The 17,060-nt window shown below is 47.7% G+C and overlaps 1 protein-coding gene across 2 annotated transcripts in view; it reads left to right on the forward strand.

Moving 5' to 3' along the window:
* The window catches only part of PRDM10 (PR/SET domain 10), a 122,399-nt gene extending 117,695 nt beyond the window's left edge, over window positions 1-4,704 (forward strand). For both annotated transcript variants that reach the window (XM_088476244.1, XM_088476245.1), the window contains exons 20-23: window positions 1,456-1,596; window positions 2,141-2,291; window positions 2,895-3,004; window positions 3,106-4,704. In XM_088476244.1, the coding sequence (XP_088332370.1) occupies window positions 1,456-1,596; window positions 2,141-2,291; window positions 2,895-3,004; window positions 3,106-3,294 (591 nt within the window). In that variant the 3' untranslated portion in view covers window positions 3,295-4,704. The remainder of the gene's footprint in view (window positions 1-1,455; window positions 1,597-2,140; window positions 2,292-2,894; window positions 3,005-3,105) is intronic.
* The last annotated feature ends 12,356 nt before the right edge of the window (window positions 4,705-17,060 follow it).

Raw genomic sequence — 17,060 nt, forward strand, 5'->3', positions numbered from 1 at the left:
GAACGTGACCAAGAGATCAGGGTGTCGACTTGGCCTCTAAATTCCCCAGATCTCCATCGGATCGAGCATCGGTGGGGTGTGCTGGAAAAACAAATCTGAGCTATGGAGGCCCCTTCTCACCGCTTACAGAGCTTAAAGGATCTGCTGCTAACGTCTTGGTGCCAGATACCCCAGGGCAGGGGATAGGGGGACCGACACAATATTAGGCAGGTGTTTAATGCAGGGCTCGACAAATCCCGGGGGCCAGGTCGCCATGGCGACTAGATTTTGTTGCCTGGCGACCAGATTTCAGGGAGGGAGGATCCCAGGAAACAGTTCCCTAGCGGAGGTTCCTGGTCGGCCATTTCATACGTGCGCTGACTGACTCACCCTCCGTCCCGGCTGTTTGGCTCCTCCGCCTGTGGCGATACCCGCTCACCGTCTTCCTCATCCGTCCCGGCTCTCTGACTCCTCTTCCTGCAGCGACACCTGCTCCCTCATCCGTCTGGCTGGCTGCATAGAGCTTCGGTAAGAGCTTGTGATAGAAGGGTGGACTCCGGGTTTGCTTTAGCGGTGCTGTAATTATTACAGTACCACTAAAGCAATCCCAGAGCCCACCCTTCTATCACAAGTTACAGTGTAATAAACTGCTCTTGAGTTCTGGTAAGAGCTGTTATGCGAGGGCCTGGATTGCGGCCGTGCAGGGTATGGCCACCGCCGATGGGAGGGGGTGGGGGGTGAGGTGGAATTGCGGCCGTGCAGGGTATAGCTATCGCAGACGGGGAGGTGGGGGGGATTCTTCCTGGGATAATTTAGCCACCCCCCCCCCCCCTCCCCCCCCGTAGCTGCCCAGTAATGTGTCAATTTGGGGGGGAGGGATAACTGCACAGTGTTGCTGCGAAGGGGTGGGTTTGCCTGGGGGGGGGGGGGGGGGGAATTGGTTACCTCTAATAGGTGCTCAATGGTGGCACTATTAAAGGGGACTTACTACTGGGGGCACTATTACATGGGGCTTACTACTGTAGGCACTATTACTGGGGGCTTACTACTGTAGGCACTATTACATGGGGCTTACTACTGGGGGCACTATTACTGGGGGCTTACTACTGTAGGCACTATTACTGGGGGCTTACTACTGGGGGCAATATGACAGGGGGATTACTACTAGGTTGAGGGGCACTGAAAGGGCATGCGTGGTGGTCTATACAAGCTTTCATATATTTTGGTAATGGACGATGGTCTGGCTCCTAAACTTTTAAGATGGCTCCTAGATTTTACAAAAATTTTGTCGAGCCCTGGTTTAATGTAAAGGCTGATCAGTGTAAGGAACTAAAGCTTTCTTGCCTTAACTGGTGTTTAACAAGTACAGATTAGTGTTTTAGTTCTTGATACGTGTGGCCTAGTTAGAAACGGGAAATGCCGTGATTTGTGGCTTGGGATGGGTAGAATCTGAGATATTGTGTTTCTCCTGCCCAGGCTCCGTCTCCTCACCAGTCCCAGCACTCCACAGTGGACATGGCGCAGCTGCAAGACTCCCAAGGGTACACCCAGCATGCCATCCAAGTTCAGCACATCCAAGTGGCTGAGCCTACCAGCAACACACAGGCGCCCTCTCAGGTGACTACCAGCAGATGTCTCTAATAACTGTCTAAGCAAAGCGGGATCGGATGAGGAGTGGGAGAGTGGGCACAGCATGGGAAAGGGCTGGGGAGTGTAGATGTGCTCCTAATACTATGGTGAGGGAACCAATGTTCTGTAATGATTACAATGTATTCAGTGAGTGTCTTGTTATTGGTATTAAGGATCTAGCACAATACAATGTCACAATCAAGATTGCTCAGTGCCGATGTGAATCCCGTTAAAGTAACTTTTCTTTGTCTCTGGTTACTGTATTGTTAATTGTATTGGTCACCAAAGCATTGGGATAGGAGTACATCTACACCCCCTCATTCCCCTCCCATTGTGTGCACAATCTCCCATCCTGCATCATGCTTTATTCTTTAATTTCTCTAATGTGACAGATAAACCCTGTATAGGAATTCCTGATCGCCAGGCCCCTGTACCCTCCTGGGGGTGCTAGCTTTTACACATTGTCAAGTATATGTAACATCTTTATATCTGCTCTTATAAGCAGTAGTTTTCTGTCTATGATCATCCCCAGGTTGGAGGGCAGTCTCTCAGTCCCTCCCCCCAAGAAGCAGAGCAGGATGTCAGCCCTTCACAGATGCAGACGCCGACCTCTCATACACAAGCCAACTCCACAGTGCAGCACGCATACCTGCCCAGCGGCTGGAACTCTTTTCGGGGTTACCGTAAGTCTGGATGCTGTTGGGACTGCAAAGGACCCACTATCAGCACCATTTTATTTTTCTTCCATGGTATTCTAATGGGCAATACACTCTCTGGTTCATAGTCCTTCATTATACTCTTCCTTTAGTCTGACCAGCTGTGCAGTTTTTAGTGCTCCCTCAAGGACCAAAAAAGTAGGCTGCAAAAGTGAGAAAAATTATGTGCTGTAGCCCATCTGGCTGTGAGCGCAACAAGTAATGTGCTGCAACAACAGGGCGGGGGTAGTCTCTTGCCTTTTATTCAGCAGTGCATCTTGTATAATACAGATCTTTCAGGTCAGAAAGAGGCCCTGTTTTCAGTTGTTGGTCCCATGAATAAACTCTCCTCCTTGGCTAGGTGATTAAATGCTACCAGGACTAAGGGGTGCACATGGACAAGAAAGGATCTGCGTCCAATCAGGTGTCTTATTGGTTGTATGCATAACAATAATGATGCTCTGGGCAAGAAGCTCATAACGGGATTGGCAGGATCCCGGGGACAGTGTGTGTGAGGGGGGTTTAAGGGATTTAGGGACTGTTGCCCGCAAACGCAGCTGGCTCCTCACTTTGGTCTCTCTACTTTTGCAGCCTCTGAGATCCAGATGATGTTACCTCAAGGGCAGTATGTTATAGCGGAAGCGGCTGTGGGCACCCCTGTTACCCCAGTTAACGGTGGTCGAGTGAAAGCGGTAACCCAGGTAACTTTTGTGCGGAGTGTGACCTGACAATCACCTTTTATATTGTGGATAAGTAAGGTCCTTCAGATATACTGGTTTACTGTCTCTGTCTCCCCGTCCAGACGCATTATGTCATCTCTGAGGGACAGAGCGATTTGGAGATGAAGAAAAGCTCTACATTAACAGAGGAGGTGTCCGCAAACCCAGAGGACATGGAGCAGACGGCAGCCAACCCATCTCAGACTCAGTACATAATCACCACCACCACCAACATGAATGGGAGCAGTGAGGTGCATATCACCAAGCCTTGACACCAGGCTGGAGATGGACCACGTATGGAGATATCCCGCTGATGTGTTTTAGCTTCTACAGATACAGGGCTTTATGTGTTTTGCCCTGGCAGACCGTGGTGACCACAGAACGGTAGAGCGCCAAAACTCTCTACGTATAATCTTTTGCTGCTTTGAAGTAGTCTTATTTATTAACATTTGCAGCACTGATTAGCCCAGGCCAGGATGGTGAGGCCACCTTGGCATCGGGCAGTGGATCATGTTTCAGGGATTGCCCAGGGGGTGATGTCTGATCTTGGTTGACGAGCATGGCTGCACCTTGCCTTCCTTCATTCCATGTATTTAAAGGTCTTCTCAACTGTATAATAATTGACCTGTTGTTGGCAACAGAAAAGCAAGTCCACGTAACAGCACGTCCGTGGATGTAGAAGTCACCGCTCTGAGCTATGTGGAAACTGGGGGAAAATATTTCACAAGACATTTTGTCCACAATGGTCCCTTAGTGACGTGACATGAACCCCCCCAACCGTAAAACAATTGCTCTATGGATCTTCCTCGGGATATACTGGAATTGAAAATGTGTCATTTTGTTTTTGTTCTTTATTTTTTTTTTAAATGCAGATTTTTACTCTGTTGCATCTTTTGTTTTAGAAACCTGCACGTTGCTGTAAGAGCCCCATTTTAACAACTGTACAACAGGAGAGTCACTATTCTAATTCCCCCAATAAGATTTCAGACAGACCCGACTTAGGACTCATTTACACAATTGGTATTTATCCATTTACACTTGTTGCTATGCAGAAACGGACGGTCGGTGTATGTAGGTTTGTATGAAACCCATGACGGATCAGTAGGGCAATGTGCACCGCTCAGCAGTAACGGATTAGTGCTGGATTGTCTACATTGCCCATTTTCTATCTGCACCGAAATCCGTGCTGCCTACGGTGTACTGAGTTAGCCCAACGTTTGGCGCTTTGGTGAATGGTAAATGCCACTTGTATAAAAGTCCCACAGCGCGGCCCATGGTCTTCATATTTATTTTCAGACAGCGGCCTCACTGAGACGTCCCGCTGACAGCATACAGGCAGTGACTTCTCTATTTCCATGTCGAAGTTTTTATATTCCCCAAATGATTGTGAGCTCTGATCCAAAGGTGCGAGATACTGTGAAGACCGACCTTTCCTTACAAGACTACAGGGAAAATATTGTCCAGCTACATACAAAATACAAAAATAAATGCACCCTATGGACCTCGACAGATATTTTTTCTTTTTTTTTTCTTTTCTGAAAATTTGCTGTGTTCAACTGGTCGTAGAGGGCCCTCTACATTTATAAACAGGAATGTATTTTAATAGATAACTTGGCAAATCGGAGAATACATTAGTATGTATCGTGTGTTTTCAAGTATATTTATAAATATTTTATTTTTTATCTGGGCCCCATCCTGCTGCATTAAGCTAGAATTCGCTTAGTTGAGGCTGCAATAAAAGTCTCTGAAGCATATTCCAGTCTGCACTAGCCTGCAGATACTAACCATTTTATGTTACGTTCAGTGGTGCCCAGTTCCAAAATGCTGTCTGGCACACGGTATATAAGACTACTTAAAATCTGGGCATCACATCAACTGTTTTCTTGGTGGCAAGGAATATGGCATTAGTAACCTTACAATAACCTGCTTGTATGGCCACTGTGGTCATTGGTGCATCAGTAAGGGGTATGCTGTGTATGATAATTTTCTATAGATTGCGGATCCGGTCATCTCCATTCTGCCAGAGATCGCTGTGATCACAGAGCTAAATAACCAGCCATTCGCAGTTTGAGCCCACAATGCATTTTCATTGCTAAGCTACCCCTTTCACACAAGGGTGACGACCCGGGTTATTCCCGGGTTGTCACCCTTCACACCGGAAGACCTGGGTCTTCCAGCATTCAGTCGCTGATTGGAGAGGATGTAATCTCCAAGCACTACTGTCCCCAGCCAGTCAAATTTCTTTTAAACGTGGCCCAGGTCATCAAGACCTGGGTAGCACCTTTCAGACTGGAGCCGGGTTGTCGACCTAGGTTGCAAGTCCCGGGAAAAACTCTGATATCGACCAGAGTCGCGGACCCAGGACTGTCAATCCGGGTTGGACCTTTCACACATATGCCAGACCTAGGTTGATACACGTTCACACACCTGGGTTTTTGGCTTATGTGCAAAAGGGCTATATTTACAAAGTGTAGGGTATACCCAATATTTAAAAAGGCAGTACTTTTACTAGCCGTTTCTTGCCAGTAAAAGCACTGCCCTTTAAATATTGGGCATAAATACGAACAGAAGTGTCAGGGGTTTATTTACAAAGTGTCAGGTTGTGAAATCCAAGTCTCCATTTCACCTTTGTGATGTGATTTTCGAGGTTTCATACATTTTGGGAAGGTGTCACTTTTCTTATAAATCTGTGATATGTTTTATTTGCTGCTGTTGTTTTTTTTTTTTTTTTTTTTTTAAGGTGCTTATTTATTTTACTTTTTTGTTCTTTGTGCTCATGTGTCTTAAGATTGCCACCACTAGCTTAGAGACCCTGCTGAAATCCCTAACGATACTGCTTATTGCTTATGACTTCAGCAGCTGATTAGTGTAATACATAAATGGGCACTTGTGTACTTTACGGACTCATTGCAGAGAGAACCCAAGTGTCCTACACTCATTATTATTATCAATCATGGTAATGTCTAAATCCCCTTCATGGAGAGGACCCTGACGTCATCAGCCAGTGTCCAGTATCATTCTCAGTGTCCAGCATCATTCCTTTCCATCCAAATGGGCATAGAGGGGGAATACAACCTTGTAGCGAGCCACTGAGCATGAAGCGTGGCGAGCGGACAACTTTCTTCTTTAGGTGGGGACAACTTTTGGTACTTAAGTACGTAAAGTACACAAGTACCATTTAAAACATTCATTGGGTTCTCTGCACTGCTGCTTCATCACCCCTCCGCGGCGAACTGACACCAGCCCTCGGCTAGGTACTCCCATGGGGCACCTAGCTAGCAAGGCTCCCCGGACCCCAGGGACAGGTAAGGCGGATCCCCGCGCCTAATGCGCAGTCTTAGCTCTAGTCTCAGGACACACCGGAGGCGCTGTTGTGGACATCAGTTTATCCCGGACTCCACTGGACTACCAGGGCAATACTAGCACTGGCGCAGAGCACAATTTAAGGCCAGGGGACCCGGTTGTTAAAGTCAGCACATGGGAGAAGGCGCTCTCCCTGCGGCCCCTCCCCCAGCTCAGGGCGCCATTCCACTGTGGTCTTGCAGCTCCTCCCTCATCCTCCGCCAGTCATTTTCTGCATTCAGGTCTCTGGGACGCTGGGTCCAGTCTCCCTGAATACCTCTCCCAAGGGCCAGATTATATAGTGCCCACTGCAGTTATATTGCATATTCTGCATTGTATATGACTTGTGCTAGTGCTGCTCTTTCCTTATAACTGTCAGCTTATATCTTTCCCTTTATTTCACTATAACCCTGGCATACTAAAGGTATAGGGGGTTTATTGTACCTCACATCTCCCTATATTTGTGAGGGCTATAACATGCTATATATTGCTGTTGCGCACGACACTGCCATATTGCACATAATTCTGGGTTGCTCACTGCACCAGATTGTGTGTTACATTTATTCTTGCAGCTTTGTCTGGCAGAGGGAAGAATTACAAGCAGCCTGCTGCTCCCATTCTGGGTCCTGTCAGTCCTGCTCCGCAGCCTTAGCTTCAGAGGAACTTATTCAGGATGGTCTTTGTGCATCTTGTTATACTGCCCCGGGCCCATCAGCCTCGATATCCTCTCAAGACCCACCCTGGGCTACCTTTTTCACTGGTGCTGCCAAAAATTACGGACCACCTAGCGTCCCTGTGGTAGCTCCCCCTATGGGATAGCCACAACAGGTACTACCTGCAAATCCTTTGTCTCCCTCATGGGTAGACATGTTTTCTGCCTCAGTGCAGTGTCTGGTTAATACCTCTACAGCTTTTCAACACATGCTACAAAAGGAGAGACACTTGCCTAGTAAACCTACTAAGCGTGCTGTATTATCTTCAAAGCCCACCCAGTTATCAGATTCTGTTTTTCATCTGGGGAGGCTGAAGACCCAGATCTCTCGCTCTGACTCCCCATCGGGAGAGGAGCCCCCTCTGAATTGGATATACCTGCACTTGTGAAAGCTGTAAAATCTATCCTTCAAATATGACAGAGCCCACTCCTAAGGCAAAAGAGCCACTATTTAAGCAACAAAAGGTAGTTTTGCCAGAGTTTCCTCACTAGCTACTGATTGTACTAAATGGGAATGGACTAAGGGCCTGATTCAGAGCCGCTTGTAAGTGGCCACTCGTTCACTCCGAGCGATGTTTGCCCAACTGCGCATGCGTACGGATCGTTATACGCATGCGCGAACCAGTCAGTGCGGTCGAAATTCGTTTGTTCGCTAAATAGCGAATGCCTGCTATTTTGAGTGACAGAATGAGGCGTATGTGGGTGGTAACGGGAAGGTGCTTGAAAACGGGGAGTGGAGATCCGAACGCAGGCGTGCTTAAAGGTCAAAACGGGCGTTTTAAGGGTGTGCATAATTAAAACAGCAGCGTCATTGACCACGTCACTGGGTTATTTTATAGCCAGAACTGCTCGCAAGATTGTGGTAGCAAAAACCAACCACAAGAATAGCGAGCAGTTCATACGCTGGTCGATGTACTCGATTAATCTAATAAATAGCGGACATGACGTAGGATGCGAGCAGCCAGGGGGCGCATTTTTCAAAAAAACGACCGCAAGTTTTGTTCGCTCGTTCAGATCTAGAGGCGTGAACAGACCGCAAAGAGCGAACGGTTCATTTGAATAGCCACCCCTATTTTCTGGACGAGCGAGCGCTAATTGCATCCGGCTCTGAATCAGGCCCTAAATGCAATGGACACGTCTGGTTAAGAATGCTACCTTACCTATTCATACTGCAACCTCCTTAAAGGAAACTACGGATAGGATTGAAGTTTGTCTGAAATATATATACTCTCTTACAGGAGCTATTACTCGTCCTGCTAGGGCTGCGGCCTGGGTGGTAAAAGCCATTGAGAGTTGGGCAGAGGCCCTAGAAGATAGCTGTTCCCTCTGATGCTTCGAGGGAACAGCTGTCGTACATATCTCACATTAGAGATGCAGCCTCCAAACTTAGGTGAAGCAGCTTTGGATTCTGCTTTCCTAGCTTCCAAGGCATCTGCCACTTCTGTAATTTCCCACTGTATTGTTTGACTTCGCTCACGGAAGGCAGATTCGGACTCTAAAAAGGCATTGGGGTTTCTGCCTTATTCAGGGGAGAGCCTGTTTGGCACAGGATTGGACAAAATTGTGACTACCTTGGTAGCTTCCAAGATGGTGTTCTTGCCCTCTGCATATAATGTGAAGCCTCAGATGTATTCCTTTCGTCCTCAAAGAAAAGCTAAAGGTCAGTCTTTCCAAGGCATCCACTAAGGCCTCCAAGCCTAGGACCAAACAGACCTGGGCTACTAGATGCCCACCTACCAAACCTGAGAACAAGCCTTCAGCCTGACTGGGTGGGCCTCGCCCAGTTTTGGCATCGGACCACATCAGACGCCTGGGTAAGAGAAGTGGTCTCTCACGGATATGCCCTCTCATTCCTGAGGTGACCCCCCCAGTAGTTCTTTTGCACAGGACCTCCATCGGATCCCAGCAAGGCCCTGTTGCTCCAAAAGGCCATTCAGCCCTTACTGCTCTCAGGAGTAATAATTTCAGTCCCCTCCTCAGAGCGAGGGAAGGCTGTTATTCTACCCTTTTCTTAGTTCAAAAGCCCAACGGATCTCATCGGCCTATCCTCAAGTCTCTGAACAAGTTTATCAGGGTACCCAGGTTTCATATATGGAAACACTACGCTCTATTGTCCTGGTTATGCAGCCTGGGGACTTTTATGGTGTCTCTGGACATTTAGGACGCTTACCTACATGTACCTATAGCACCTTCTCAACAATATCTCCGGTTTGCTATATTACAGCAACATTATCAATTTCAAGCTCTGCCTTTTGGCCTTTCTACAGATCCTCGGGTCTTTACCCAGATCATGGCAGTTATATGGTGGCCTACCTTTGTCATCAAAGGATCAGACTGCTCCTATACTTAAGCAATTTCTTGCTGTTGGCCAGCTCCCCAGAAATTCTTCACCGCCATCTACAGATAACCATTGCCTTTCTACAAACGTTCGGTTGGCTGATCAACTGGAAAAAGTCTAGCTTGACTTCTTCTCAAAGCATGGTACATCTGAGAGCCCACTTAGGAAGATCCTCTGAACCTGAGAGTCTAACAGCAGACAAAATCTCGGTATTACAGCACCGGATGCGCAGACTACTACACAGTTGCCTAGTGTCAATTCACTCTGCAATGCAGACCCTGGAATCCATGGTGTCCACCTTTTGACATGGTGAAGTTCGCTCAGTTTCACTCCAGGCCCCTACAACACCTGATCTCTAGGTGGAATGGGCTGCCCCATCTGCTCAGATCCCAGATGATGGGCCTCTCTCGCCGGAGGTTCGCCTGTCCCTAGCGTGGTGGCTACAGACCTCCCGCTTGAAAAAGGGGCACCCCTTTTAGATCCCGGACTGGGTACTCCTAACCACGGATGCAAGCCTGCGCGGGTGAAGCGCAGTGGCCGGCCAGCACTCCTTCCAAGGACGAGCCATCTACCGAGCTCTCACCCTGGCACAGGATATTTTTCAGGGCAGTGGCCTACCTTAATCACCAAGGAGGCAGTCAAAGTCAGACAGCAATGGCAGGAGTGTCCCGCATTCTAACATAAGCCGAACGCCATCTCCCAGCCATCACCGCAGTGTTTATCCCAGGAATTCTCAATTGGGAAGTGGATTTTATCAGCTGTCACGACGTGCATGCAATTGAGTGGTCTCTACATCTAGAAGTCTTCCAGCTCCTGGTGGACAAATGGGGTCTACTAGATCTCATGGCTTCACGACACACCCACAAACTTCCAGTGTATGGAGCCAGGTCAAGGGACCCCAATGCAGCCTTCGTGGACGCATTATCTGTGAGGTTACCCTTATGTGGTGTACCTCTTCTCTCCATGCTCCCTTCTTCCTTGGGGGGCACAGTTCCTGTTGGTGGCTCTGGCTTGGCCCAGATGCCATTGGTACTCTGATCTTCAAAGTCTCTCCATAGATGCTCCTCTTCAACTTCCTCTATGACCAGACCTGTTGTCTCAGGGTCCCTGTCTACATCCGGATCTGGCCCGCCTGTCCAACAGCTTGGCTCTTGAGACATCCCTCCTAAGGTCTAAGGGATTTTCTAGCTCTGTGGTCCAGACCATGATCAGAGCATGTATACCAGCCTCTGCCAGGATTTATTACCGGGTATGGCATAAATATTTCCAGTTGTGTGCCCCTAGAAACTAGGACCCTCAAGTTTTTAAGGTTTCTAGAATACTTGTCTTCCGGCTGGACTGGATCTTGGACTCCGCCTAGCATCTCTGAAAGTGCACGTCTCTGTTCTCTCCATCTGGTTCCAGCGCAAAATTGCTCCTCTACTGGATGTTCACACATCCCTGCAATGAGTTCTACGTATACAACCTCCCTTTGTCCCTACTGTGGCTCCGTGGGATTTGTCAGTGGTTCTCCACGCACTTCAGGAACCTCCATTTGAACACCTGGATTCAGTAGATATCAAATGGCTCACTGCAAAGACTGTTTTTTCTGGCTCTAGCATCTGCTCGTAGGGTATCAGATTTAGGGGCCCTTTCACGTCGCTTCCCCTTTTTGATCTTTCATCAGGACAGGGCTGTTCTTAGAATGTGCCCTGGCTTCCTTCCCAAGGTGGTTTCTCGTTTCCACCTTAATGAGGAAATTGTAGTTCTCACCAGACCTCTCGGCAGGTGAGGCTTCTTTGCATGTGCTCTGTAAATCTACGTGGAATGTACCAGTTCCATCAGGAAATCGGACTCCCTCTTCATCCTATATGGATTCCATAAGAAGGGATGGCCAGCTAACAGGCTCTGGCCAGATGGATTTACATGACTATCTCACAAGTTTACATGCAGACTGGCTTTCCTGTGCCTACTACAGTATCTGCTTATTCCACTTGCTCTGTGGGTCCCTTGTGGGGAGTCCGCCCTGGCGCCTCTGCTGAACCATGCAAGGCGGCCACGTGGTCTTCTGTCCACACCTTTCTTAGGTTCTATGCCTTTGATACATTTGCCTCTCAGGATGCTTCCTTCGGGCGTCGGGTTCTCCTCTCAGCTCAGGAGTGTCCCCGCCCTTGAACTGCTTTGAGACATCCTCATTGTCTCCCTGTGGAGCCCTATGGACCCCGAAAAAGAAAAGGCATTGTTAAAACTTACCCTTGTTAATTCTTTCTTCAAAGTCCATAGGGTGCCTGCCTGCCCTGACGCACCTGGCTTCTATGGGTTTATTCTCTTGGTGACTTGTTTCCTTCTCTGTGAGAGTGTGATTCCTCAGTATACCAGTATTTCTTCTCTCGTATCCTGCCTTGGGCTTGTTAACAAAGCTGAGTTGCCTTCAGACTGTGGGCAGGGTATAAGGGGAAGGACCGGAGCATCCTGGGATTGAAAAAGCTTTGCTGTTGGTGTCCAGTCCTACAAGTCCCACCTACAACCCATTGTCTCCCTGTGGACTTCGAAGAAAGAGAGTTAACCAGGGTAAGTTTTACCAGAACACTCCTTTTTTAGGTCTATGCAGGAAAAAAAATAGTCTGCAATTCTGGTCTTTTTTTTTTTTTTATTATTATTATTAAAATGGCAATAACTTAAAAGGCAAAACGAAACCTGGCTTTAAAAAAACAAACAAAAACAAGCAGACCCACCGGATTTGTGCCAATGCTGGCTATTACATTTCCCCCTTTATATGAAGTGGCTGTTGCTTCTCTGAGACCTGTTTTCAGTTTGTGTCAACAAAAGCTGTAGAAAATTACTGATTGGGGATCAGTTTTAGTTTAATCTTCTGTGGTTTCTGCTCACTATTCTTTCCATCTAAATGCTGGGAAAGCGGTTTCATTGGCTGATTCTGAGTGGGATGTATCTGCTGCTGCCTTTACTGTTCTTCCGCGGCACCCACAGCAATGGACCAGGCCATGCACGGTAGCTGGCAGAGGGCTTGAGCTTGGAGACACTGGGCTCAATACAGAACAGCTGGCGAACGGAATAGTGTTTGGCACAATTTTATTGCTGTAGGATACAGACGTCTTAAAAATGTTTATTGCTGAAACAGACTCTTCCCCCTTGGGGGGTATCACAGCATATAGATGTTACAGCAGTTCATTCCATCTTGATGTACAAAAATATACACACTTTCAAAGCACTCCTCTTTTATCTTACTTCCAATACATATCACCACAGGAGGTAAGTCCACACTTTGGTTTTTACCCAATCCAGTTAAGTGCATGTGCCTACCATGCTTACCGTTAACATTGTCCCTAATGCGCAGTAGGGATTGCTCATTCCTCTGTGCCTGAGCCCACCTGTCATGATAGTCAATGCTCAGGTGCTGACATGTCTGGGATGAGAAAAAGTTCCCTACTTCCTGGAATCTACTAGTGGCTCATAGCTGCCTTCTCTACTTGAATCTTTGCTTCAGGACAAGGCAGATGAGACCTCCAGCCAGCAGTCCCCTGGACACCGAGAAAAAGCCCTTAGGAGCACCCTGAAAAGAATTAGCAGGCTGCATTGGCCAGCTCCCCATACCACTTTCAGGCATGAGGCTGCATAGGAGGGCATTTTGTTTCGCTGGAAGGGGCTAGAGCAGGGGTTCCCAACCACGGTCCTCAAGGCACACTAACAGTCCAGGTTTTAAGGATAGCCATAGTTGAGCACAGGTGCCTTAATTAGTACCTTAGTTATTTGGATTTAACCATCTGTGCTTAAACATGGATAGCACTAAAACCAGGACTGTTAGTGTGCCTTGAGGACTGAGGTTGGGAATCACTGGGCTAGAGCATCCAGCAGCCCACAGCGAGCTCTGGGCTTTGCTAAAACAGCCCTGCAGTGCTGGAACGCCCCTGTGTAGGGCACTCAGCTCTGCAGCCTGGGACCATGCCATGATTCCAGCAGCTTTACCTTTCATACTTTCCTGGTGCAGTGCACTGGGGGTTAACAGTATTGGATTTCTCACTGGGAGCCGGCTTTCCCAGTCCTCCTAGCGGGCAGCTCTGTGCACACTTTCCAGTCAGACTTACTACTGGTCCCCCTGAGAGCTGCAGCCACCGGCTGTGGGCACCCCTTACTGCCGCTCTCAGTGATGGAGTCCTGGCTCTTCCTGTACCCCAGCATGTGGCCACTCATAGCCCTGCAGTCCTGGCTACAGCGACCTCTTGCTGCCCTGTAGTGCTGGGGCGCCGGTACCACATGCCAGCTGCAGTGGCTCTTTTCACACCGTACCCTGCTGCCGCAGACAGGGGGCTAACAGCAACTTTACTGCGCTGCAGCGCTGGGATGTCAGAAAGCTTAGCTCCTGGTTCCCCGCCCACAATTAAAAACACACAGCGCCTAGTGCCGGTAACGTATTCCAATATGGCACCGCAGCACGGGAATTAACCCCTTCAGTGCCGCGACTGCCATTAGCCACAGTGTGTATCCACCCATCTATGACGATTATGTTTGTCTACTTGCGGTAGGCCGCAACACCCACTATTTCTGTCTGACACGTTGATATCGGGACTTGCACCCACCCCACGCTGGGAGCAAAGGATCATTAGAAGCAGATGCCCCATGGAGGTTCAAAATAAGCAATCTCTGTCTTGGTTATGGACTACAAAGAGGTTTGGACAGAATGGATTCCTGTAGAGCGTTATCCCTTTGTCTTATCTCCAGGAATGGGGAGTGTGAGTATTACTGTCACCCAGGCATCTGCAGTATCAAACCGACTGTCACAGAAGAGAAGCAAATGAACTCCCACCACAGAAAATTCCAGTGTGCAACCCACCGACTATGCTAAATGTCTGAGGGCTTAGGAGCTTGGTGCTTAGCTGCCCAGGCTCGAATACCCTTTTTACTGACCTTCAGGAACTGGAGATTGTCCTCTGGAATTCTGTCTGCTCTTTGCTTACAGCCCATGGAGAAAGATCAGACGTGTTTGCAAGTAGTATACAAGGCACAAGATCACCATTTGGTAGTGTAACTTTGTTGCAAGACACAAGGGGGTAAATTTACTAAAAGATGATTTTGGTTCCATTTAAAATCCACCAAAGTAGAACCAACATCCTCACAAAATATGCTAATTTGCATATCCACGATTTTTTAAAAGTCATTGTTTGGCTGTATAAATCAGACATTTAATGGCACGAGTGCCCCATATGCTTCTCTCCCATGTTTTAGTCCGTCATAGTGAGTTTTCAGACAATGCTACATGATTTAAAATAAAATAGAACTGTTTCTGATCGTTCTATTAAAAATTGCTATTTTGGGTCATGTGTGGTCTATTTTCAAATGGACTGTTAGTAAATAAGCTTCTTCTACTGATGGCTATGGAGAAGTACTGATGACCTATTTGAAGTTCTATTTGTGTGTGAAGTCGAAGTTCTGGGGAGTTTGAGTCGGTTTTGCCTTTAGTAAATACCAGATTGTCAAAGTTACCACTCAATAGAATGACACTGAAAATTGACCCTTAGTAAATTTAACCCAAGGAATCAGATTCTGCGTATAATTTAACTAGCACCTTTTAGAAGAAAAGAGCTAGAATCTGGTTGCTATGGGCAACATCTCCACTTCTATAAAACTGCACTTTAGTAACTATACCCCTTAGGGCTCTTAGGTCTGGAGCCATTGAGAGGTAAAAAAAAAAAAAGCTCCCTTCCCCACGGATAGTGCCCCGCAGAGAGACAGCACATGTAGCCATTGCAGCAGCAGTAGATGGAGCACAGAGAACCCTCACCAGCAATCTCTGCAGCCACTGGTGGTCCAAGAGCCCTGCAGAGAGTAGACAGCCCTCACCAGGCATCTCAGCAGCCACTGGTTTCCCACCGACTCGCCTGAACTTCAGCTTGACCCACAGCCTGACTAGCAGCCACAAATGCATTTTAATAACATCCATAGGTTTTAACGGGACTGACCTGGGTGGAAGCTGGGTCCGACCCGGGATGAACAAGTGTTCAATATCCTGGTAGGTGTAAAGCTGCTACGACTGTCCCAGATACTGTATACCAAGACTCTGCTTTTTGGTTCAGGATTCCCAGTCACTACTGCAGCAGCAGCGGTGTACCTACCAATCGGTGCCGGTATTGGGATTCTGACCGTCAGCATCCCGTACCCAACCCATCTTTTATATAATATGTGATAGATATCTATATTTTTTCTTCATCTGTTTCCTTCTGTTGTCTTCCTGTCATGGATGTGCATTTGTAAATATTAATAGAACAACCTTGTCCTGGTATTGTAGCAATTGGATGACTGAGAACAGAAAGCACCCTACATAGAGCTGCTTAGCTGCAATGGTTTACACCAATATTTCCCAACCTTGGTCCTCAAGGCACACTGATAGTCCAAGTTTTCCTGATATCCCTGGTTGAGCACAGATGGCTAGATAAAAATAACTGAGGTACTAATTAAGTCACCTCTGCTCGAGTATAGTCCTTTGCTACTTTACTTTAAGTATAAACATTGGATAATATCAGAAACCATTGTTGTTTAGAAACTAAAGTTTAGGGCTAAACCAGAAATTCCCAAACGCGGTCCACAAGGCTCCCCAACAGGTCAGGTTTCAGAAATATCCATGGCTTAGCACAGGTGGTTAAAATCAAATTGAGGTACTAATTACGGCACCTGTGGTCAAGTCTCTAAAACCTTGACTGTTAGGACAGAGTTTGGGAACCTTTGGGCTAAACAATGTTTTTGGCCATTATTAACATCAGTACTACCGATGTCCCATCCCTACTCGGGTAGTGATCCCTATTCCCCAGCAACATGCACAGCCCCATGTGATGGGATAGTGACCGGGGTCAGGGGGATAATGATCCCTATTCCCCAGCAATATGCACAGCCCCATGTGATGATCCCTATTCCCCAGCAATATACACATCCCCATGTGATGGAATAGTGACCGGGGTCAGGGGGATAATGATCCCTATTCCCCAGCAATATGCACAGCCCCATGTGATGATCCCTATTCCCCAGCAAGATGCACAGCCCCATGTGATGGGAAAGTGACTGGGGTCATGGGGATAATGATCCCTATTCCCCAGCAATATGCACAGCCCCATGTGATCGAATGATCCCTATTCCACAGCAATATGCACAGCCCCATGTGACGGGATGATCCCTATTCCACAGCAATATGCACAGCCCCATGTGACTGGATGATCCCTATTCCACAGCAATATGCACAGCCCCATGTGATGATCCCTATTCCCCAGCAAGATGCACAGCCCCATGTGATGGGAAAAGTGACTAGGGTCACGGGGATAATGATCCCTATTCCCCAGCAATATGCACAGCCCCATGTGATCGGATGATCCCTATTCCACAGCAATATGCACAGCCCCATGTGACGGAATGATCCCTATTCTACAGCAATATGCACAGCCCCATGTGAAGGGATGATCCCTATTCCACAGCAATATGCACAGCCCCATGTGACAGGATGATCCCTATTCCACAGCAATATGCACAGCCCCATGTGATGGGATGATGCCTATTCCCCAGCAAAATGCACAGCCCTATGTGATAATGATCCCTATTCGCCAGCAAGATGCACAGCCCTATGTGATCGGAAAATGACTGGGGTCAGGGGGATAATGATCCCTATT

The sequence above is a fragment of the Taudactylus pleione genome, unplaced genomic scaffold (assembly GCF_031769625.1).
Source record: "Taudactylus pleione unplaced genomic scaffold, aTauple2 ptg000185l, whole genome shotgun sequence".
Classification (NCBI taxonomy): Eukaryota; Metazoa; Chordata; class Amphibia; order Anura; family Myobatrachidae; genus Taudactylus; species Taudactylus pleione.